The following is a 27,076-nucleotide window of genomic DNA, read 5'->3' on the forward strand; positions in this document are numbered from 1 at the left end:
ACAATTTCGTGATATCAAAACGAATAATTTAACATTTCGTAGAAAAACCCTAACTCAAGCTCATTTATATAATACATTTGAAGCCTTAAAATATCCTAAGTTAGCCGAAATTGAGATTATTATGCTGTTTTGTGCTACTTATATAGTTAACTGTTACAAATATAATAAAACATTGAATTTGTATATATATTTCATATTTTGGCATGTATTTGATGAAAACGATTTTATAAAAGAAAACTTGTACATATAATATTTTTCACATTTTCAGAGATCAAATTGTCATGTTATTTAAAAAAACTCATATATGGAATTTAAGTAATAATTATAAACACAAATAGATATTTTGTAGGTTTTAAACTTCATACTCATTGCATAAAGATAATTAATGTATTACAAATAAAAAGAGAACACTTATAACATTTTTCATACAAATGTAGTTTTAAAACAAACATATATAACTACATCTATATAAAAAATACTTATAAGGCATTAGTGTTTATAAATTTACTTAATTATAAAAAAAAATGTCAAATCTATTGAAAAATTACATGATTTCTATGTATACAAAAATCGATATATTGTACATAATTTTAAATCTATATTGAATAAAAGTGTATTTTAGATACCATCGGCCAAAATATTATTAATTATAAATATAAATAATTGTCATTATCGTGAATACAGTTTCACTTTAGTTGCGTGTTTGTAATAAATATGAGATTGTCATGTTTGATTGTTTGTATGTCAATTACACGAAAACAGATGGATAAACAATTAATTTAACAAATAACTCAATTATATTTAATTATGTCACAAAAATAAGTAGTAGTTAGCGAAAAGAAATATGATTTTAATATAAGTTTTACTTTACTAAAAATCACCAAACAAGTACTAATACCAAAAACATAACTAATAATAATAAATTTAGCTTTAAAAACATAATTTTGTATCAAAAGGACAGATTTTTTGTCAAACACAAAAAATTTACTTCACATACTGTGTTTTTTCTATTCTTTATATATTCTTTATACGTAATTGAGATACACCTACACTTTTAATAGTTTACACAAATAATTTAACCTAATATGTTACTCAGTCAAGCAATTTTACTTAAAAACTTCATGTAACTTTATTTCCAACACAACAAAAGTGTAACTTTTAAGTTTTCACCACAACTAAAGTGTAACTCTAAAGTTATCTCCACAACTAAAGTAAAACTGTATCCACTTTCACTTTACATATATACCATTCTCGAATTTCACTTCACACTAACACATTACACTAAAATGTCACTTTACTGTCACTGAAGCACTTTAGATACACTATTGATATATATAACGAAATTATATATATATGGCTTTTAATAATTATTATATTATACATAATAAAACTGATAATTTTAAAAGAAAATAATAATCACAGATTATAGAAATTATAAGTTTTGTATTTATATTATTACATGAAATAAATAACATATTAAGTAAAACTTTAAGTAGACATAATTAAAATTTTAAGTAATATTGATTTCTCAGGCTATATTTTCCAATTTTTACATCTAACGTTGAATATTGCGTCTAAAATGATACATAACAACTATAATACTTGATTTTCATCATAATTAGCCCATATTTGTTCCCATTACAAGGACAGACCTACAAACGTTAATTTTTAAACACCTAAATCTTCCATACATTTATAAATGAAAGGTGCTTTTTCACCAATAATGGGCGAAAATGTGTTTAAATTAAATTAAATACCAATCAAATTGCTTCATTTAGTTTAAGTTTAAAGCGATACTATTGGTTATTTACAAACATATTCCTCGCACATCATTTGTAGAAAAGCACCTTTATTCCAATAACTATGAAGCTATATACTGTTGGTTATATTTTAATATTTACTTATTACATCCAAATGCTAATAACAATTTCTCATATATTGTTTATTAATATCAATAAATACTAAAAGCCATATATTAAGTTTAATTCGCGTTAAGATGATCAGCTCTGTTCCAAAGACGCGTCCGATTGGTTGGCGCTTAAGGAATCACCTTTCGGCATCACTTTTGGCGCGCTTTTGCCGACGAATATTTCCACCTCCTGAAAAATAAAAAGAAAATAGATTAACTATACATAATCTGTATTAATGTAATAAATATTTAAAAAAATGTATTGTATTTGTTGGTACTAAATAAAAGAAGGGAATTTTCAATTGATTTTCGATAATCAAACGGACTGAAATGTATAAAATTAAGGGCATGTATTAAATATTCTGTATTCCTTTCTATCTAACTAATTTTCTAAGTCTCATTTAAAACTGTTTAATTATAATATAGTTTAATGAGTATTAATTAATTTCATTCCTATTCAAATAAATAAAATGTTTTAATTCACATTTCACATATATAAAAGTTTAAATTACATAAATCTTGTAAAGCTACATTTTCATAAATTACATAAAAAATCTCGCACATCTACTTTTTTATTTATTAGCCTATAAATAATTATAAATACACACCTGACTCCCTTCAACTCCCATATCGTTGTCTCTCTCTTGACTCTGACCGGCGACGGTTGCACGTGCGGCCAGTTGTCTCTCTCTAGCTACACGCCTGTAAAGTGTAAAGTGAAAGTGTAAAGTCAAAGTGTAAAGGTAAAGTGAAATTTTTGGTGGAGAGGTAGAGGTAAAGTTAAATTTTAGTGGAAAGTTAAAAGTTAAGTGGAATATTGCTAGACATTTATGTAAAAATGGATTTCCCTTATATTGGGCCAAAAAAATGAATTTCAATTAAAATGAAAGGTATGCTCACTGCTCAGGTCATAAGGATTATACAGTATCAAGGTGTTCCAACGTAATGTTAAATGTAACGTAATGTGAATAGAACTAAATCTACTAACAATCATTACTTATATCATAATTATGAGCCAACAATTTTTAGGACTGGACATATCATTTAAAGTTATTTGGAAATTGTATCTTTGCATGCTTTATACATTACTAGCATAACGCCCGCGGCTTCGCCCGCTTTGTCTACAACCTTATAAATTCTTCCTCTTAAATCACTCTGTCTATTAAAAAAAACCGCATCCAAATCCGTTGCGTGGTTTTAAAGATTTAAGCATACAAAGGGACATAGGGACAGAGAAAGCGACTTTGTTTTATACTATGTAGTGATGCTGTTCATGTTAATCGAGTGCAAAGAGGGTATACATACACTGGGGTATCTAAGTATCTTTCTTACTATTAAAATCCAACTCAAGTGAGCTATTGACATAGAAATAAATTAACATATATTGTATACAAAACCTTAACAATTAACATATTTGGTTGAAATTTACTGGTATGACATTCTCATCGCTATAAGAACCTTCCTTGTTCCTCAGTAAAAACGTTAAAAATATAGGCGATTCATCTTAAATAGATCATCATATTTATATATTTAAGCTATTTATTAAAGTGAAACTTTTATTACATCGTCTCAAACTGTTTGGTCTGTGTAGCGCATGTCGCGTGTATCGCGGCTGCCGAGTAGGTATACCTACTCGGCAGCCGACCGACACGCGACATGCGCTACACAAAGCAGTGTTCGGAACCGTTCGAACAGTTTCACTTTTACCGTGGTTTCATAAAACCACACAACATTTTTTTATTTGTGTATATTTTTAACTAGCTGCCCCGGCATACGTTGTTCTACCTTATATACTTTCTCCCCATTAAGATCCTTTCAGCTTGCTTATGCCTTAACAAAAATATGCCGAGCCGTTCTCGAGTTTTACGCTTAGCAACACATTCTGCGATTCATTTTTATTATATAGGCTAGCTGTGCCCCGCGATTTTACCCGCATTGCTCCGCTCCTGTTGGTCTTAACGTGATAATTGTATATGTATATTGTATATATAGTCTATAGCCTACCTCGATAAATGGGCTATCTGACACCGAAAGAATTTTACAAATCTGACCAGTAAGTTCCTGAGATTACCGCGTTCAAACAAAAAAACAAACTCTTCAGCTTTATAATACATATTAGTATAAATGATTGTAAGTATAGATAAACTAAAATACCTGCGATGTTCCAACATAGCTTTCCTATCGGCTTCTCTCTTTTCCGCAGCGAGTCTTGCCTTTTCATTTTTCACTTGTGGAGTGCGAACAACTTTGCCCCTTGCTGGTGAAGCCGTGGGTTTCGCTATTGGTGCTGCTATCTGAAATATTACAATAATAATCTATACTAATATTATAAAGAGGAAAAGTTTGTAAGTATGTATGTATGTATGTATGTATGTATGTATGGTTTTCACGCCTAAACTACTGGACCGATTTAAAAAATTCTTTCACCATTAGAAAGCTGCATCTTTACTGAGCAACATAGGCTATATTGCATTTTGAAAAAAATTAGAGATCCTTACCAAAAATGCAAAAATGTAACCCAAGGTGTAAAAAAATCCTCAATAAAACTTCTGTCATCGCGTGCGCTGCGGAATCTATTGAAGATAGAACAAAAAAATGTTCTACGGTATTATAGAATGGATCAATATCTACAAGAAAGTCCGCGATACCATATGTCCATCTTCAGTAGTTATGTTACTACAACAACTTTTTTACGTTTTCAAAGTAAATAGAAGTGCCGACAGTAATCAAACCATGTTATCCATACACACATATTAATCCTTATCCCATTAAATGATGTTTTATTATAGACTGTTTCAATACCAGCAAAATACTTTTTAAATGAAAAGAATTGGATATTCCATTCAAAAGATAATATAACGAATTTTTAAAAGTGTCAATCTACAGAAAATAGTAGGTATACTGTTCGAGCAGGCCGTAGTGCGGAGGAATTCTACCAATATGCGTCTTGACGGAACACAGTGGGGTTTTGGTCGGTAGGAATCCGACATAACCCACGGCCCCTCCGTGGGTATCTATGAAAGATTTCCCCACTAAAACAAAAAAAAAAGGCCGTAGTGCGGGACGGGGTAAAGGTGATTTTCATGTGATTAAAAATTAAACCTATAGTCTGACCTATAGTAGACTTTTCACTGTAACGATATCGCTATCTATGCGGGTGAAACCGCAGGGCATTGCTAGTGTTTTAATAAAATTAACAAATTAAAATTACATACTTCAAGAAGTGAAACAAATGCAAAAAAATCGTACTACTATTATAAAGGCGAAAGTTTGTAAGTATGGATGTATGGATGTATGGATGTTTGTTACTCTTTCACGTACAAACTACTGAACCGATTACAATGAAATTTAGCACACATATAGAGGGTAACTTGGATTAACACATAGGATAGGTTTTATCCCGAAAATCCCACGGGAACGGGAACTATGCGTGTTTTCCTTTGAAAACGCGGGCGAAGCCGCGGGCCGAAATCTAGTATAATAATAAAAATCGATTCAGTCGTTTAGGAATAGTTCAGATACAAAGATAGTCACAGAATAATTATACATTACTAGCAAACCGGGCGAACTCCGTTTCGCCACCAGAGACACCTTTTCTTTGCTATAAACCTCACGGAGCCCGAGACCTTTCCAACGAATGCAAAACCGTGGAAATCGGTTCGTGCGTTCTGGAGTTATAGCGTCAGGAAGGAAAACCCGACTTATTTTTATATAGTAGATGTACAGATTACAGCTAAGTAGCATACCTCTTGCCAATTATTAGCTTTCAACGCATCAATGTTTGCGTTCAAAAACTCTGCCTCATTGGCGCGTAGGCAGCGTTTTGTTTCGGACACTTTTTCATCATGATTACGAGCCTAATTTTTTGTTGTATATCAATGTGAATGTTATTTAAATAACTTTAACTATACCTACTAACGAAAATAAAAATATCTAACAAGTTATGGCAACTTGTAATTAAAACAGCACTTGGCTTTTCTATATGTATCTTTATATCTGATATCTTGTAATGGTATATCCCATTATGTGAGTTGTCCTCAATAAATAAATAAAATAAACTTTTGCTTACAAAGTACCATGCCTGGAAGAGATCACTCTTTAGTGATAAGGCCGCCCCCTGTGCTAGTCTAGCTATAAGTTTTAGTTTTAAATAATAATAGAAATATGTATACTAGTATAGTAAAGTGTAATAAATAAATAAATAAAATAAATACCTCTTGCCAGTTGTTAGCTTTCAACGCATCGATATGTGCATATAGAGCGTCCACGTTCCTAACTTGCAAGCAGACCATGTCCCAAAAGCCTTGTAGATCTTCCAATGTTGTAGGGAACTGCTCGTCACCACGCTCGTTTATATTGTTGTAGCAGAGACCTGGAATGTTTTTAGGGGTTTTTGTGAGAAAAAAAAAACAAAAAATGTATATTTTTTTGTGGCCAATGTTATAAAAAGTAGTGTCTACTGTGTATATGGGTTCTGTGGGTTCGATTCCCGGTGAAGACGAAGAAAAAATGTCTCGGTCTGGCAGGACACAGAAGGCTGATCACCTACTCGTCCCTAAAGAAAATCGATCAGTGAAACAGTTGTATGCATCTGCCCCTTACCCCACTTGGGGACATGGGACTTCACTCACTCACTGTGTATATGAGAAGTTTGATTAAAAGTCGTGTTCATATTGCATTGCAAACGATAATTAAAATAACATCAAATCAGTCAGTTGCTACTTAAATGTTATCACTCAAAAACAATTCAAGGATTTATTAAAAAAAATTACAAGCTTATTTGGTGTTATTTAAAAATGGATTACCGTCCGAATTTATAAAAGAATGTAAATATAACATGATTATTAAAAAAATTTTTATCTCCATACTTATATTTATTACCAAAATTTTCATGTCAAGTTACACATATTTAAACACACATATTCCTACACTAGCTGTTCCGCGCGGTTTCACCCCCGTGGCTCCACTCTTGTTAGTCGTAGCGTGATGATACATAGCCTATAACCTTCCTCGATAAATGGGCTATCTAACAGCGAAAGAATTTTTCAAATACCACCAGGACCAGTAGTTCCCGAGATTAGCGCGTTAAAACAAACAAACAAACAAACTCTTCAGCTTTATAATATTAGTATAGATTATTTATTAAGTTTTACCCAGGTTGCTTTGCCATGACACATCATAGTTGTTTTTAAAACGAAAAAAGATAGACAAAAAATAGTTTGGAAAATCCAAAAGTGCACGCCTCATAATTTTTTTTTAATAATTATTTTTGATTATTTAATAACAATTAAACCACATCGAATCAGACCCTGAAAAATGAAAGGATTCTATTCCTGAGCATACTCAAGCGTAAGAGAAAAAAAAAAGACTCGATTAGTAAAGTATTTCGGTCGCTATCGTGTTAACAAGAAAATCCTCCGCACATACAGACACACGGACGTCCAAGACAGAACTTTTTTAAACTGTTTTTTAACTAGTTTAAATAACAAAAATGACATCAAAAATATCATGAATGTTAAAAATAGTGTTTTTTCTTAATATGTGTGTGTATGTATTATCTTACAAGTGCAATGTATGATACATAAAGACATTTTAAGTTTGAAAAATCCTCGACGAATTACTCGCTCTGGAAGTTTACAAAAAATTATGATCGTCCACAGAATGCTAAACCACCAATAAAAGGAACGCAAGGCTGGGCGAGGACACCAGAGGAAAAAGCAACCTGCTTTGCCGAACATCTAGAAAAAGTTTTCCGTCCCAACAAAGAGACATTCACTGGACACGACGATGAAATCATTAATGCCCTTAAAGAGGATATGCAAATGTCTCTCCCACCAAAACCAGTAACTACCGCCGAAGTATGGAGGAAGATAAAAGATCTTAAAGATAAAAAAGCGCCTGGTATAGATCTTATAACCAAGGAAATTTTAAAGCAGATGCCCCGTAAGGTTATAGTATTCCTGACCATCCTTTATAATGGAATTATAAGGGTTCAACATTTTCCTAATCTCTGGAAATTATCAAACATTCAGATGATACATAAGCCTGGCAAACCGGCTAATGAGGTATCATCATATAGACCCATTAGCCTATTACCGATACTGTCTAAAGTATTCGAAAAGATTTTGTTATCCAGAATGCTTACCTGCCTCGCAGTGAACAATGCTATTCCAGATCATCAATTTGGCTTCAGACAGGAACATTCCACTATTGAACAGGTTCATAGAGTAGTTGAAAGAGTCCGGAAGTCACTAGAAGAAAAGGAATACTGTTCATCGGTGTTTTTGGATATCCAGCAAGCTTTTGACAAAGTGTGGCACGAAGGTTTGCTATACAAATTAAGGCAAAATCTACCTCACAGCTTTTATCCACTTATAAAATCCTATCTTAGTGAACGTCGCTTTCAAATTCTGGAAAGTGGAAAGACATCAAACATCTACAACATCAGAGCAGGTGTGCCACAAGGTTCAGTGCTTGGACCAGTACTATACACACTTTTTACAGCTGACTTACCGCTTACTGAAAACGTTACTACAGCAACATTCGCTGATGACACAGCAATACTAGCAAGTAGTAAGGATCCGGCAATTGCATCAAAAAATTTACAAAAAGGTCTCAACGCGATCACGGACTGGATGGAGAGGTGGAAAATTAAAGCGAGCTCCTCAAAATCGGTACACGTCACCTTTACGCTTCGAAAAGAAGATTGCCCGCCTGTAAAGCTTAAAGATTCTACACTACCACACACTGACAGAGTCCGCTACCTCGGGCTACACTTGGATCGACGTTTGACCTGGAACCACCACATCAAAGCAAAAAGAGAAGAAATAAACATTCGCTACCGCAGCTTGTACTGGATACTGGGCCGGAAAAGTCGCCTGTCACTGGACAACAAACTACTGATATACAAAAGTGTAATTAAACCTATATGGACATACGGCATTCAACTATGGGGTAGTGCCAGTAACTCATCGATCTCGCTACTGCAACGACAGCAAAATACTATACTGCGAACTCTCAGCAATGCCCCCTGGTTTACTACTAATGCTGAAATTCAAAGCCACACTAACATATGCTCCATAAAAGATGAAATTAACACGCATACAAAATCTTATGTTGCTAGACTGGAGAAACATCCCAACAAACTAGCTAGCCAACTGATAAAAAGGTCCTACCACAAACGTCTTAAAAGAAAAGATGTAATCTAGCTTTTTTTACTTGAAGAGCAGTTGTCCTCACTGGAGGGCTCGCTCTACCTGCCAAACTTTGACTTACAACACATCCGCTTATAGCGAAATCCGCTGATTGCAGATGAAAAAAAAAAAAAAAAAAAAAAAAAAAAAAAAAAGTTTGAAAAATCAGATGTTTTGCGCGAAGTGACAGTAATACCCACCTCAACGCTTCGCTTATGAGGCGTGCAAAAATTGCAATCTTATAGTTTTTAAAGCATATCACTACATAGTATAAAACAAAGTCGCTTTCTCTGTCCCTATGTCCCTTTGTATGCTTAAATCTTTAATACTACGCAATGGATTTTGATGCGGTTTTTTTTTAATAGATATAGTGATTCAAGGGGAAGGTTTTAGTATATAATTTATAAGGTTTTAGACAAAGCGGGCGAAGCTGCGGGCGGTAAGCTAGTACTAAATAAATAAAACCCATACTAACCTTCAAACTGTTGCATTTTCTGTGTAGCTAGTAGTCTGGCTTTGCCTGACGCCGCTCGGAGCAATCCCAATATTTCTTCACTGATATTCTCTTGGTTCTGAAATTTGTTACATAATAAAATTAATACAAATAACAATAGATTTTTAAATATTCTGAAAAACAAAAGATTAATTATCGTTATGTTATCTATCTGGGTAGCTTTTTATTTATTAAAACTTATATTCATACCTTGTGTTATTTAGTTATAGAAATAACAAAAAATTGGTGGATTGAATCAATATACAAATACTCAAGAGTTAGTTTATGGTAAAGAGAAAAAGCTAGTTTCTAATTATTTCTACTATTAACACTATTTCTTCTTCAAATTAAACTAATAGTTTGAGATTATGTTCGTATGAATATGAAATAAAATAAATAAAAAAATAAAATAAAAAATAAAAAGCCTTTATTGTTGATCTTAATTTAAATTACAAAACTTTTCTAAGTATGCCTCAGAACTAATTACTACTTACATTTAACATTTAACTAATTATACTTTATAAACTCAACAATTTAATTTATATTTAAGTGATTTTAGTTCGGCAAACGGTAGTTACTCAGTAACTACCGTATGAATATAATATACAATTAATGTTTTCCTTCCCATTCATCATATTAATATGAACATAGACCAATAAATCAGTTCTTAGTTCAGATATAAAGTGATGTGTTTTAAATCATTTTAGATCAATTTAACATTGAAGATTTCAATGGCAAATTAATACAAGAATTATAAGGTATATTTTAAATGTTTCTATAGAAACAGTCTATATCAATTGTATTGAATTAATATTAATTTTATAGTAATGATTTATCAATATTTGTACCCAAATTTCTTGTAAATAAATAAGTGGTTTACTAATTTTTTATTTTATTTGAAAATTATCGAAAAAATTTCTGTTAATTCGCTCAGTAAATACTTAAATAGTAATAATCTTAATATATATAAATCTCGTGTCACAATGTTTGTCCTCAATGGACTCCTAAACCGATTATAATAAAATTTGCACACCATGTGCAGTTCGATCCAACTTGAGAGATAGGATAGTTTAAACATGTAGGTACCACGGGCGAAGCCGGGGCGGACCACTAGTATATTATAAGAACTCACCTGTAAGCTTTCCAATTCCTTCTCAGCTCCAACGGCGAGCGCAATGAGCCGCTCCGTTTCCTTCTTCTCCAAATCGATGAAATAATACGCGTCTTTAACAACCTCCCCATTACTCGTCCCCACACCGTTCACACCATTCGATTTCACGTCTATTATCACAGTATCACCATTCGCCACTTCACTAACTTTCTCATCAGTCTTTTCTTGCGGAATATCCGATTTCTGAGGCGACAAATCCGCCTTACTCTTCCTCGGGGATAGAACTGGTAATTGCGCACGAAATTCCGGCCGCAAATGCCTTAGGACTGGTAGGACAGAGGAATCTTCTTTTGTAGGACTGCTGTTTTCACTGTCGAAGCTGTCGTCTGATCTCCGTGGAGACACGAACCTATCGCTCTGGCAGTTCAGAGATTTCTCTGTTAGGACTTTGGCCTCATCGTCCTCGCTGGAACTCTTCAATTTGTGTCGCTTTTGATTGAAAAAGCCTTGAGCCAACGCGCCTGGTCCGTACAGACGCTCAACGCGTTGCTGTATAAAACTTTTCATAGGGCTCGTCAATTGCTCCCCATTTTCCTTAGTTATCTCTACCCTCTTCGAAACTTCGTTGGACGAAATAGTATACGATTCAGCACTAAACCTACTCTCCTTGCCATTCGTTGTTACCGTTTGCCTAAAATTTGATTCCGAATAACTAGACTTAAAGGCTACTTCTTTAGCATTATCCACTTCGTCCTTCTGAAGCATTGAGGACGCAAAGTTTTTGCTCTCAGTCGATATGTACGAACGACTGGTGGTCGTCATCGTTGGTCCCAGGAAGTCGTTCTTCAACTGCTTATTCTCAGCAGCCATATAAGCATGGGAGGGCGTAGCTATATATGGATCCGTGTGCGCCTTTGAAGGCGCTTTTGGTGTCAAATTCGTCCGAGTATCATGAGGAACGAACGTCGGCACCAGCAGTTTGTTAGCGCTGACGGGCACAGGCACGAGAAGCGAGTTATTTTCGCTTCTGTACTGGTATGTGTGTGTTATCGGCCTTATGGGCGATGCTTCGCGGCTTTTATTGATGTCCTGGCGTAATTTGGAATCGTATGTCGTGAGATTCGTGTAACCATTGACGGAGCATGCCAAATTTAAATAGCTGGGCTTCTTTTGCGGTGGATCGTCGCGTTTCTTGTGATGACTTCGCGATCTGTGACTCGACGAGTCTACGAGAATCTTTGGAGGTGGTTTTAAGAGGTTTTCTGACTTCTGAGCTTGATGTTTTGGTGTTGGTGTAGAATCTTCAGGAGTTCTTGGTGGTGATAGAGGAGTCGGAGTGATATTTGGTTGTAGGGAACCAGCCCTTTCTTGTATTCGCGATGTGAATTCCTTTATCCGACTAGTTGTTGATGATGGTGTTAAGAGATTCAAGCTTCCTGATGTGGTATCTGTAAGAAATACATTTTCATTAGTCTGATTATTAGTAAAATTTAGTAAAACGATTGTTAAAATTTTGCTTAATATCACATCAATAAGAACATTAATGAGAAGAGGATGTTTATTTTACATTTAAATTAACTTAATTCGATTTTATGCACACAAGAGGCCACCTATTTGTTATAAACAATGGTATTTTTGTGCCAATAAAAATAATCTACACAAAATTATATTACTACACTTCAACACATACTTAAGTACAAACATATATCTTCAACTTAATCTCAAACCACATCTATGATTAAAAATTACATAAGCATCACAAAACAAACATGACACCGTGACTGAACAATGCAAAAAATCTACAAAGAAAATGTCAAAGCACTTATTTAGCATATTTTATACAAATACGGCGCTAATATTACGCAAATTCTAAGCATTGAGCAACTCACACGTAAACATTGGGAAATAATCACACATAATCACTACACAGTATATAACGAAGTCGCCATGTATGCTTAAAGTATAAAGTAAAGTCGCTTTCTGTCCCTATGTATGCTTAAATCTTTCAAACTACGCTACGGATTTTGATGCGATTTTTTTTAATAGATAAAGCGATTCAAGAGGAAAGTTTAAGTATATAATAAATTAGGTTTTTGACAAAGCGGGCGAATCCGCGGGCGGAAAGCTAGTTTTATTACAAAGCACATTTGCCACTGGTGTTTGTGCAATGAGTGAGCATACCATTTTTACTCTATAGATTATTTTATCAACAAGGTCGCGATTGATAATTTGTTAATCGAGATATTTATTATGTTTTATAAGAATTAAATTTGACGTAATTTTTTAAACAGCTGTTTTATAATATGCCACGAATTTGCAAAATGGCAAGACTGTTTACTTTGTAATTAATTTAAATTGTAAATAAGATGAGATGGCTAAATCATTCATATTTATTAATAGTTAGATAATTTCTATGCATTTATGAATGAAAATAATAAATTAGATAAGCTGTTTTACGGATGAAACAATGAAATTACCTTTTTTTTTCAACACTGTAGTTCGCTCATTATAAAATTTATAATCTGTTTAAAGTGTCAAAATGTATCTACATTCTACACTAATATTATAAAGAGGAAAACTTTGTTTGTTTGTAATGAATAGGCTCATTTAAACCACTGGACCGATTTTAAAAATTCTTTCGCCATTCGATAGCTACATTATCCACGAGTAATATAGGCTATATATCATCATGCTAAGACCAACAGGAGCGGAGTAATGCGGGTGAACGCAGCACAGCTAGTATTTTATATAGCTGATGTTAGTAATTGTAAATTAAAGATATGTTCACTCATTTGTGCAATTTTGAAGTTATTAAATAGGCTGTAAGGTTTATTTTGTACTGGATGAAATGGTAAGACAGTGTTCACTGAATCACTATGATATAAAATATAAATTTCATACCTTTACTACATTAATAAGCATTTATTACTTTTACCCATCACAACAGCTGTATGTATTGATTTTGTCACAAAAATATATAAATATCTTTCTATACCCATCTATAAATAACTACATAGTATAAAACAAAGTCGCTTTCTCTGTCCCTTTGTATGCTCAAATCTTTAAAACTATGCAACAGTTTTAATGCGTTTTTCCTTTTTTTTAATAGATAGTGTGATTCAAGTGGAAGGTTTTAGTATATAATTTATTAGGTTTTAGACAAAGTGGGCAAAGCCGCAGGCAGTAAGCTAGCTATACTATAGTTCATTTCTTACACCTTAATATGTAGAAACGGGATGTATATGACTCAATGAGGTTTGCATGATGCATATAAATAGTGTAATTTTAATACAAGTGTTATACCAACATGTATGGTTAAGGTATTCAGTAAACTGTATCTACGGTTGTGTTATTCACAACAAAGAGAACATTTAATTATAATACTAAAGAGTTTATAACATAAAATACATTTATGTATGTATATATGTAAAAAAGTATGTGTAACATATTTTTTATTAGTTGTTTTACTTGTTTAATAATTACCTTCTTTAATAGTTAGAGAGATTTCTCTTCATAAAAAATATAATTAGATTGTTGAAATATCTTTTTCCTTAAATAGATATTAACCCATTGAGCCCCGAACGGCCCGATCGGTCCACGACACAATAGATTTTCTATTGTGTCTGTGATTCTGGGGCCTGAGTTATTACGTTTAACAAACTACTATAATGTATTTTAGTACTTTGGTTTTGATAAAACATGCCAACTATTATTAGATTGATGATTATTAACTTGATGTAGGTCATAAAACTGCATTGTTAAGCGAAATCAAATATTGCTTACCTACATTAGTATTTGTTTATGCAGACAAATTTACCCTATGCGGATTAACACGACACTAAGGCATATATTTCTTAGTTATCTCAACAATATTATACATCTGAATGGTTTCCCGATAACTTACTAATAAATTAACTATGTGCCGTTTATAACAGTATTACTCATGTTATGAGAAAAGCTTAATAAAGAAAACATGAGTATTCTTCAACTAGTCAAACGAATGAGTAACACAGTGTACGCATGAAAAAAATAAAACTTACGAAATCACATACTGTGCAGAGGTCAAAAATACATTTTTTCATGTAATAACATTCTTCAACTTACCACCAAAGGGCTAACCGCAAAAATTAAACGTTGTTTGCAACAGTTTTTTCACTTCACAAAACCTTTAACTTTACAATTTCAATTTTATATAGATTCGCACGAGTCAAAATCACAGACGTCAAAGTGTCAAACTTTTTTTCAACTTTTTTTCGAAACGTCACCGGCTGCGGCCTGCGCAGTAGCGGCCGGTCTATGTCGTTCCGTTTCACGGTCTGTGGCGCCTGTGTTTAATCTGTCATTATTTTTCTTCCTCATTAGTCTTGGAAACGACGATTACAGTTTGTTTTATGACTAATATACACGATATGTGCTTGTAACTGGGGCTTATATGAAATAAGTTGTTCAATGAAATATTCTGAACAGTGTTACATACTTTACGCGAGCGTATTAGTCGACAAGTTATAAGACAATGACCGAATGGCGAGTATACCAAGTGCGTAGGCCGCACGAAGGTCAACCGATGACTTGTGGCATACATCTTTGTTTGTATGCATTTTGTAATTTAAATTGTAAATGTCCACATGACCTAGTTATTAATTTTTTTTTGCAAGCTAAGGTCAGTTACGTAGGAGGCTATTTCTTGTTATGACTAAGTATCGCCTATTCTCTGATTTTCACTTTGATATATTTTATAAAATCCTGGAGAAAGCCTATTGTGATAGATTTTATAGGCACTGACACATATTTTTCTATAATAAAAGTTAGGAACAATGCATTTTCAAAACATGAACAGTGTTGCTATACTCATAAAACCATTAAGAGCCACTTACAGACTGCAGACATCTTTTGTATATATGCACCTTGCTTATATGTATCCCTATTTAACATGTATCTTAATTAATAATGATAAGAGTGAAGCGTTATTAAAACTATTATCGTTGAAAGCTTGATAAAATATAAGCTTTTGCCGCGTAAAATTAATATTGTATGATGTATCATATTCATATTTGACGTCGAAGGGAAATTGCAAATTGATGAAAATAGTTTGGATATGAGCAAAGAAATCTAAATAATTTGGAAAATCCAAAAGTGCACGCCTCATATTTTTTTTTTAATAAATATTTATTAATTATTATTTTTGTTTATTTAATAACAATTAAACCACATCGAATCAGACCCTGAAAAATTAAAGGGTTCTATTCCTGAGCATACTCAAGCGTAAGAGAAAAAAAAAGACTCGATTAGTAAAGTATTTCGGTCGCTATCGTGTTAACAAGAAAAAGGATCCGCACATACAGACACACGGACGTCCAAGACAGAACTTTTTTAAACTGTTTTTTAACTAGTTTAAATAACAAAAATGACATCAAAAATATCATGAACGTTAAAAATAGTGTTTTTTCTTAATATGTGTGTGTATGTATTATCTTACAAGTGCAATGTATGATACATAAAGACATTTTAAGTTTGAAAAATCAGATGTTTTGCGCGAAGTGACAGTAGTACCCACCTCAACGCTTCGCTTATGAGGCGTGCAATAACTGCGTTAAAAACAACCGACTTCAAACTTGCACTTGCAACATTTACAAATACAGACAAAAATGCTCATAAAATAAAAGCTACTGGGCCTATCCGAATAAAATTTTTATGGGACCAATTCGACACCATCCCGCATCGAACAAAAAAAGAATCACGTAAATCGGTTCAGAAACCACAGAGTAATCGGTGTACATACATAAAAAAAAAACATACCGGCCGAATTGATAACCTCCTCCTTTTTTTTGAAGTCGGTTAATAACAATGGATATGAGTGACTCTAAAATTTTGATTCTAATTTAAAGTTTAGCTTGTATCTTTTTAACTAATTTTGATAAAACTAGTTCAACATAGCACATATATAACCTATTACTACTTGCAGGGAAATGTATTTTAGAATGTACTATTAAAACATTTATAAAGATTATAAAATAGAACTTTAAATGTGACTGGAATGAAAGTGAAGGAAGTATAATAGTGAACTAAATTCCTACCTTGTATCTTATAAGATATCGATTCTATTAATAATGTACGAAACGATAAAACTTACATCTAACTAAAAAGCGAAACATTCACAATAAAAGAAAACACATGGAAACAGAAATGAAATGTTTATTAATAAATAAATACCACATCGAAAAGTAAAAGCTTACACTAGCGTACATGATAACAATAACAAAAAAGCTAGACAATAAAAAGAGATAACTAATAGCAAGAAATAAAGATCGATACATAACAATAAACATGCTTACAACTAAGCGACACACGACAAACATCAACCGTGTTTGTGAAGATGAAATAGATGATTAATATTAAATACTATCGGTAGCAATTGCTTCATCTAACATCTTCATTTACACGTATTCTATATATCTAAATTTACCTGAAAAATCGGTGCTGGCGTCGACGTCCAGCGAGCAACTGCCGATAGAGTCCACAGACTTATCCATTACTTTCACAACCAATTTCTTTGAGCTATTCTTTAAAAGATCGGCCGGTTTAACCTCTATTTCGTACGGACCTATGCTATCTAGGTCGTGTTCTATACGCACTTCGTTGGACTTTGGCGAAACAGTAGAACTTGGTAGTCTTATATCAGTCTCATCAGTGTTTATGGTTAGTATGGAATCAGGTTTCAGCGTATCGCCAGTCTTGTCCAATATCAATGTGCTCTGACTTGTAAAATTGCTTCGTATAGGCTCAATGTATTCAACGTCATCGTCATATACGAATAGGTGATTGGAATGTCCGTTTAAACCATGTTCGTCAGTCGCGTCCGCCGGTACAGCGTCTATAACCGTCTGTGGTTTAGTAAGACTTTTGTAATAATGATTCTCTAGCTTCTCTAATTGGCGACGAGTGTCTGATTGCTTTTTTCTCACCGAATCTATTATAAGTGGCAAATTCAATAGATCCGGTGTCTTCTCCCTGTCCCGTTTGAATAACGGAGAATCATCGCTTTCAAGTTCAAATCTTTTATATTTGGACGAACAATAGTCGTCTATAGATGACGTATCCGACTTCTTGGAATCGAAAAAAGTATCCAAAGAGAAGAAAGACTTCCGTTTTTTCTTTGGCCGGCTGGATTTATCAAAATTCGATGCGACAAACGGATCTCTAGAGCTGTATTGCTGAACACAGATGTTACTTGTGTTAACTAATGATTTTGGTCTAGATTCTTTAGGCAGACTTAACGGTACGCGGTTCGTTTCAATTTTCCGCGAATCCAAGCTGAGAGTTTTACGAAATCTCTCATTGAGATTGGAGAGCAATACGCTTCTTCGTTCTGTGGATTTAGGCGTGACGTTGTAGGAATTTTGCTTGCTGCTAGACGGTTGATTTTCTGGAATGTGCTCTGTATATTTAAACTCTATATCTCGCTCTGAATGATCTGGACTTCTGTCATCAGGTTTCCTGTACGCTTCTGATGGGCATAGAGATGATTGGCGATTGTCTGGTCGATGGAAAGAGAAGGAGCCTCGATTGGAGGAAGATTGTTTTCTATCGCAGATGCAATTACCTATGCAGCTGAGTTTAACGCATGGCCTTTTAGTATCGGACTCCACGTGAATATTATGACTTGTAGTTGGAATGTACGTGTCAGGTTTATGTTTGTGGACGAGGAGGTCCTGTCGTATCTTCTCCAGCCGTTCGTCGCCATTTAAGCCCCGCGTGTACTTCGACTTCGGTGGTCGGAAGAATCTAATCGAGCCGGTGGCATGAGGATCATTTGCTCTTCTCCTTACGAAAGACGGCGAATCCGATATTTTGTTAACACCTAGAAGAAGAACCGGCGACTTTTTGTCCTCCTCATCAGGTAAATCGCTGTGAACAAAAATGAAACAATTAGTCAACAGCTTGAAGCACATATTTTCTATTATTGCAATTGAAATTGCCATACAAAAGTAACTTTATTTTTATCAACTTTAACGTTAACACTTTTTCATAAAAATCTCAATTTAAAATAAACAACATAAATAAATAAATTGAAATAAACAACTGGGTTAGCACAAGAAACACACACAAGCAAAATTAAAGCAAAACATAAAAATAACAAATACTTACCAACACACACACATGGATTAAAATAAGTTAAACACTCATAGGGAAATGATAAAGAAAGAAAGACAATAAAAGAACTAACATGTATCAAATGTTACTAGGTATGTAAATGCATGGTAATTTGAAGATCTGTGAAACATTTATAATGGAGTTAAATATATTATGAAGATGTACTGAAATAGTAATATAACCTTAGAAAACATGTATTTAGGTAAATAATATATTGTTACTTGTTACTTGGTACAATAAACGTTTAATGAATAGTCATGGCTAAATATTGATACGACACCTACTTGATAATCATTCTATAATCAAAAATATTTAACCGAAATTACTCCTAACATAATTTACATGATTACCTCACGTACGTGTATCACAGTAAATTTTTTTTACCAAAACGTTCTCTCTACTTTCAGGTTTCAAACTTATTTGCCATTTTCTTAAAACTAAAGAAACCCCAGGTATTTTAAGTTTTACAAAATATAACTTACTACAAAAAACTGCACAAATTGCAATGATAATAACCCGTTTATCATCAACACAAACAAAGTTCTAATTAACTTGCTATTCGTACTGTATCGTATATCCAAGGACGGAATCTTGTGTTACATTTAGTTTAATTACGTCGCAAATTATACATACTCATTACTTACTTACCCCATAAAACAATAATACGATTTTATCATGATAATTATGAAAATTTTGCTCGCGTGTTTTGAGATCTGTCTGTATTGTCTGAGGTTATATTTATAAATTATTGACCTGTAAATCGTTGAAAAAAATCTAGCAATACTTGGCTCTGAATTTAATACTAAATAAAATATCAACTTGCATATCGCTACATTAAGGGTTTGAAGCAATACTATTGGTTGTTTACAAACACGTCTCTCCCTACGCATCATCGCATATCTCTAGTGGAAAAGCACCCTTATGGCTGGCGTCTACTAGGCGGATCGGGCCGGGCCGCATCGCAACGCAAAAATACGCCGGCCTGTGTTTTGTATGAAACATCGTCGATTAGCGACGGATCGGGTCGGGGCGGGCCGCAACGCATTGGCGGATATCGCTTCGCAGGCGGATTTCTGCCGCCGGTGCGCTGCGGCCCGACCCGATCCGTCTCTAATGGACGCCTAGCATTATTGTACAAATCTAGGACTACCTTTACTAGATGCTTAACAAACAAATTTTAAAACCATATCGATCCAAGCAGTTTTTAAAACAAAAACATTGCGTGATTCGTTCTAATCATTTAGCTTTATCGAGTCAGGGAGTGCCAGGACACGTGGGGTTCGAACCTGGTACATTTGAGGGGAAATACGATATAAATGATCAATATGTATGTATAAAACAAAGTAAAAATTGTGAGACTATCGAGTTTCACCATTGTTTATCGAGATAGTTGAGAATGTTATATCGAAAAATGCAATAGGATGGCTAACCTGATGCAGAACACATGAACGTAGAAAACTGTGGGTACTTTCATGTTAAGGACAGTCTTTAATCTAGAAATTAAAGATAAACGGATTTTAAACGCGATTTATTTCACAAGGAGTAGACCAGTACGGACTGGAAAATGCACAGTCTATAAACTTTATCATTGATTTTAGACTAATTTATTACCTCCGGATTAGTATTTGACCTGTCGTATGAAAAGCCAAGTATTGAAGTGCGTTTGTACAGAATGAGCCTAGATGATAGACATTAGCTATCTGTGTAATATAACACATTTCGTGGGACCTCAACCTGGTTAAATTTTACAATCAATTGACTTACTTTTTTGTATTTTTAAGTTAGAACGTTTTCCCATATCTCTCTCCTATTCCTATTTCTCCCTGTATTAAAGTGTATGATTCCAGAATTTTCTAACATTTAACTGAGTATAATGTCTTAGCTCGTATTTGAGATAACACAGAACAGGTTCCATACATGTGAATATTCTATTAACGTTTGCGTACATAATACCATTATAGGAAACGAGTTTCTGACCTCAGATCTTTTTAGAATTCCGCGAGTAGAAGGTCATAGCCATTGTGCAATTATTTGATTTCATAATAAACAAAACATAAATCATCGGATGTAGAATTTAAAGTGGGTGCACTCCTCTTCAGAACAGACTGTACAGACATTTGAACATATGATATGACTTACTTTCCCAAAAGTTTTCCATAGATGGATACAGAAACTTTCATCTTTGACAAGGCATTTTTGGCAAAAGGCAATATAATAGTTCCAGTAAATAATATACATATTCAGAGTATATATCTTACTATTAAAATATATCAGATTAATCAAGAAAAAGATATGGCATATAAAGAAACTGTTTACAAGCTTAGCGGCTAGATCATTGAAGGCTCAAATTATATTTTATACCATCTGTGCTCCGCGGTTTTACCCGCATTGCCCCGCTCCTGTTGGTCTTAACGTGATGATATATAGCCTTCCTCGATAAATGGGCTATCTAACACCGAATTTTTCAATTCGGACCAGTAGTTCTTGAGATTAGCGCGTTCAAACAAACAAAGAAACTACTGATGATAAGTATACACAAGTGTCGTGTATCCCATTGACCATAAGGATATTAGCACGGATGTGACTAAGCCAGTCAGGAAATCAGGTGACGATGATGGTTTTTTCACATATCTATACTAATATTATAAAGCTGAAGAGTTTGTTTGTTTGTTTGTTTGAACGCACTAATCTCGGGAACTACTGACCCGATTTGAAAAATTCTTTCGGTGATTAGATAGCCCATTTATCGAGGAAAGTTATAGGCTATATTTCATCACGCTACGGGCAACAGGAGTGGAGCCACGGGGGTGAAACCGCGCGGAGCAGCTAGTGTATTATATGTAGTTTGTATGTATTTTAAACGGGAGTATAAGGTATTAGATATTGCGTACTTAAACTTATTATTGTTTGCTATTAAAATATTACGAATAAAATACACGCCTAATCGGTAATTCGATCCCGAGTGGGTACTAAAAAAATGTCAGTTTAGTAGGAAATAAAAGGCCTATGGCTTTATTTTGATGGTGAAGTAAAGATAATTTCAGCTCTGAGACAGGGAATTCACTTTTACACAGTAGTTTTTAAGTAAATTATTTTACCTATCCGAATTAATTTTGTTGATTAATAATTCTTAATTTCAGGAACATTACTAGTTTAGGGTTTTACTATTGTCGTTTATCTATACTAATATTATAAAGAGGAAAGGTTTGTATGTATGTGTGTATGTATGTATGTATGATTTTCACGCATAAACTACTGGACCGATTTTGATGAAATTTGGCACAGATAATCTTTAGACCCTGAGAAAGAACATAGGCTACCTTTTATTGCGAAATATGTACCACGGGCGAAGCCGGGGCGGACCGCTAGTATATTATATTTTGCTGTGTAGCATATTCATTCAATATGGAAATTATTGATTTTATAACCATCACAATGACATATACTTTTTCCTGGGAATTTGACCTTGAGGTTTATAGAGAGTGGAATTTTATTGCCTTAATTCAATAGAACTGAACATTAACAATGTACCAAGTCCCGGAGTAAAGGCAGCACACTATTAATTCAAACAACCAAACCAAGCATTTGAATTTGATCTTTAATATCTCAATGAAAGAGTGCATATTCCACAATAATGCTGCACATCATCAGAACCATTTGTAATCCACTTTTGCGTGAGATAGAGCAATTTACGCTTTGTCTGGCGAATTGCGAGTGGTGTGAACGTGTCGATATAATTTAGTAATTACTTATATGAAAAATTGCAATCAAATTGCAATATTGATTGCATTTTTATCTGTTACAGCCTTGCCGTGTACGATACATGTAATTACCGTTGCTTTTTATAGCGTTGAATTTATTTTATTTGAACGATTAGGGTTTTTATTCTGCTGTAATTCTTTGGATGGAACACATAAAAATTAAAAATAGTAATTCGATAGAGTTAGTGAAAATTGACTATGATATTGTTTCGAATGAAATAAAAAATAATAATTTCAATGATATACTACAGTTAACTGATGTAAACTTAGCTGCTGACGCTCTAATTAAATATCTACAAAAATTAATACAAACTAATGTCATATACAAAGTGATTTCAAGAAATTACGTTCCTCGGAAACCGTGGATAACACCGGGTCTTTTAAGATGTATAAGAAACAGGGACAAGATGCACCTGAAACTGAAACAACAGCCCAATAATCAGACTTTAAGAATCACTTACTCGCGATATAGAAATTTCTGTACCAATATTTTAAGAAAGGTTAAAAACGCTTATGAAAGAGCTGAACTAAACAAATGTAAGAGAAATGACAAACAAACCTGGAAACTCATTAAAAAATTTGCTAATATGACCCCAATTGAATGTGACAATCAGAAATTAATAAAATTTAATCAAACGCTGGATGATGTCAATAAATATTTTGCAAATATAGGTAAAACTATGGCTGAAAACTTAATTAAAGACTCCAATAACAATGACAACAATAATCTTAATTCTAATAATCAACAAATTCCTTGTGCATCTATGGGTTTGAGAGACACGGATGTCTATGAAATGACTGAAATTTTCAACGGCCTTAAGAATAATTCTACAGGTTATGATAATATACCCTCAAACATATTTAAGCTGAATAAAGAGTACCTTGTTCCTGTCATGGTCCATATATGTAATCTGTCATTAAGATGCGGAGTATTTCCAGACGCTTTCAAAATTGCTTTGATTCGTCCTATTCATAAATCAGGAGACCAAGATCGAGTTGATAATTTTCGTCCAATAGCTATGCTGCCTATAATGTCGAAAATCCTAGAAAAAATTATTAACTCAAGGCTCTACGAGTTTTTACATAAGACTAATTTCTTCTCGATGCATCAATATGGTTTCCTGAGAGGCAAATCCACCAAAGACGCTATAGCTGATTTGACGAATCACATTATTAGTAATCTCGACAGCAAAAAAAAATGCATTGGTGTATTCCTGGACCTGGCTAAAGCCTTTGATACGGTTTCAATACCTATCCTTTTAATGAAACTTGAACGAGCTGGTGTTCGAGGATTACCATTGCAACTACTCGCAAGTTACCTAACAGACCGTAAACAGATGGTGAAGATTGGAAGTGAAGTAAGTTCAATGCATACCGTATCTTATGGTGTACCACAGGGTAGTGTGCTCGGTCCGACGTTGTTCCTCGTATACTTAAACGAACTTTCCAATCTGACCCTATCTAACGGCCATGTTGTTTCATTTGCTGATGATACTGCCATCGTATTTAGTGGTAATGACTGGAACAGCACAAAAAAATCTGCAGAGGATGGACTGGCAATAGTTATGTCTTGGTTAAGTCAAAACATTTTAACCATCAATCTAAATAAAACAAAATACTTAACCTTCTCTTTGTACAAGTGTTCACAGCCGAAAGAACTCACTATAACATCACATACTTGTAAGACATTCAACCATCCACAAGAAAATAAATCGTGCCAGTGTAAGATATTAGAAAGTGCTCTTACCATCAAATACTTAGGTGTTCACTTAGATAACCAACTAACCTGGAAGTATCACATTCAAACTCTGGCATCACGCACTCGCAAACTAATGGTCATATTCAGGAAGCTTCGCGACATCGCTGACATAGATATATTAAAAAAAGTATATTTTGCCATTGGTCAATCGATTCTAAGTTATTGTATTCAAGTATGGGGCGGAGCAGCAAAAACGCACATGCTCAAGATTGAAAGAGCGCAACGAGCAGTTCTCAAAGTAATGATGGCTAAGCCAATGCTCTACCCTACCTTAACACTTTACAATGATTGTAACCTCCTCTCTGTCAGGAAACTTTATATATTGGACTGTGTTCTAGGCACTCATAACTTGGCAGCTCGACATACAAATCATACTGAAAAAAGACGTAATGATAGAATCTTTAACTTACCTCTAGTTCATACTGTGTCAGCTAAGCGTTGTCCCGCCTATATGGGTCCTTTGCTCTATAATAAAGTAAATAAAATATTAAATATCCGCAACATGACATATTTTAACCTAAAAAATAAAACCACAAGCATGTTACTTACCCTATCATACGTAGAAACCGAAGAATTGCTAAAATTATGAACTAATAATGTGTAATAATGTTAATTGTGTAATAATATATTATTGTAATGTAATGTGTAATAATTTAATGTGTAAAAATGTAATTTGTATAAATCTAACTTTTTTTTTTTTTTTAAATCAAATGTATTAGGTATGTAAACCTTATCTATTACTATATTATGCACGCATCCTCGTACACACTCACACCTACACACACACACACACACACACACACACACACACACACACACACACACACACACACACATACTCACGTTACTATCTTTACCTACGTTTTTACTCACGTTATAATGGCACTGTGTCATAGGAGTGGAAAGCGTCGATCGCCTATAGCACAGGTCTAGTACCTAGTTTAGGCGATCGTCGTGTCTCATGTATGTAAACTTTTTATAATGTGGGTCCAAATAAATATTTTTCATTTCAATATTTTTCATTTCATTTCATTTCATTTCATTCATGAAATCGGTTATTTTTACAAGTATTGCATACGCAATATACATGCTCACTTGGGATTTTTTTTTTGAAAATGCGAAGCGTTTTGCTGTATACATTTAGTTCTTGAACAAATTGGTCAGTGGTAAAGTATACATATTCTTTACTATTAAAGAAGTTTTATATACATTATCGTCATATTCAATCGATTCGTCCATCACTACAACTACCGCTTTATGATCTTCTGTTGTCACACCTTTACTTTGAAACTATAAACGTATACTTCATAATAAAAGTCGAAAGTACATTATCGACAAATATATCGATACTAGCACATCACTACACAATCACAGGCCATTGGAACTGCTCGCTCCATCGAGTCGCAAATTATCTGCGCTCTTCGCTGATCTACAATATGTGATAACGGGATGGTATTCAAGCCAACTGTATGTGGTAAATATAAAAAATATTTCCATAGAGCTTTACACATAAAAAAGTGCGAGTCGGATTCGCACATCGAGGGCTCCGAATAAACCGATTATATTATGTTGTACAGACGGACAACAAAGTGATCCTATAAAATATTGCGTTGAGAGTAAAATTTCAAGGTCTTGTCATGGCAATACCTCCACGTCATGGAGTATGGCGACGACTTTGGTATCTTTGAATCTTGCAAGAAGTTTCACTTCTGACACGTGTGCTCGGCACACACGCTCTTTTTTATGTGACTAGGTATTTCTGGCAGATGTAACCTCTTTTAAAATGAGATGAAAACAATTAAAAAGCTATCGAAATGCACGATATCTCGATACGTTTAATTCGATTAATTGTAACAATCGTTTATGTTGCACTATCGATTATCTTTATGTACCAAAACAATTCTTTATTTGGTGCGCCACTATGTGTTTGGAATTATGATATTTTTGTACATTTTCGATAGGTAGGTATTATAAAGTTTGTGAGGATGTATTTTTGTTCCTCTTTCATTCGAAAACAACTGAACGGATTTTGATGAGCTTTAGCAGTGATTTAGCGAAAGTGCACGATTAACACGTGAGGTTACAGAATAATAAATAAGTAGTAACTATCGTGTGAGGTACAGAAATACTTCCTATAACACGCGGATTTGTCTGCGGGTAAACGGATAACCGCGTGGCACAGCCTCTAGGTACAATAACCATTTTTATCCCTCTTATCCATATATAATAAACAATATCCTGGCAAAATAACGTTTGTCGATTCATCTAGTATGCTATAATAAACAAAAACTTGATTCAATCATTTCACAAATACCTCACGCTCATAAAACTGTAACGTTACAAAAATTATGCCATAAAATTATCAAAACAACGGTAACCGAGCCAGCGGCCGCCATATTGCGGTCAATGAACTCTAATTCGCTTTCCTTGAAATACAGGTGATTTACCCTCTTTTCGCGAGTTTTTAAGGTTAATCTACAATCTACCATAATGATGATAATGATTAAGATTAATTTTTCTTATGTCACCTCAAAAAAACCAAACAGATTATGAAAATTGTTGTACCTCGTACCTACTATTATAGAAGTCGATAGGATTTTTTAGTAAGATACCTACGCTATATTTTTTTACGACTATTACGGGTGAAGCTGGGGCGAGCGGATATACTTAGGATGGACAGGTGGTCGAAATCAGACCGA

General features: G+C 33.9%; 1 protein-coding gene across 1 annotated transcript in view; it reads right to left on the minus strand.

Moving 5' to 3' along the window:
- Positions 1 to 1,628: 1,628 nt before the first annotated feature.
- LOC149896509 (uncharacterized) overlaps positions 1,629 to 27,076 on the minus strand; it is a 46,432-nt gene continuing 20,984 nt past the window's right edge. The window contains exons 2-9 of the mRNA XM_090117731.1: positions 17,170 to 18,611; positions 10,728 to 12,154; positions 9,578 to 9,674; positions 6,158 to 6,281; positions 5,656 to 5,689; positions 4,064 to 4,203; positions 2,518 to 2,611; positions 1,629 to 2,099 (exon numbers count right to left, since the gene is read on the minus strand). Coding sequence (XP_089973857.1) covers positions 2,001 to 2,099; positions 2,518 to 2,611; positions 4,064 to 4,203; positions 5,656 to 5,689; positions 6,158 to 6,281; positions 9,578 to 9,674; positions 10,728 to 12,154; positions 17,170 to 18,611 — 3,457 coding nt within the window. The 3' untranslated portion in view covers positions 1,629 to 2,000. The remainder of the gene's footprint in view (positions 2,100 to 2,517; positions 2,612 to 4,063; positions 4,204 to 5,655; positions 5,690 to 6,157; positions 6,282 to 9,577; positions 9,675 to 10,727; positions 12,155 to 17,169; positions 18,612 to 27,076) is intronic.

This window comes from Colias eurytheme, chromosome 28, assembly GCF_061535395.1.
Source record: "Colias eurytheme isolate Ceu_HAF_F1 chromosome 28, ilColEury1 Martin Lab GWU primary, whole genome shotgun sequence".
NCBI classification, from domain to species: Eukaryota; Metazoa; Arthropoda; class Insecta; order Lepidoptera; family Pieridae; genus Colias; species Colias eurytheme.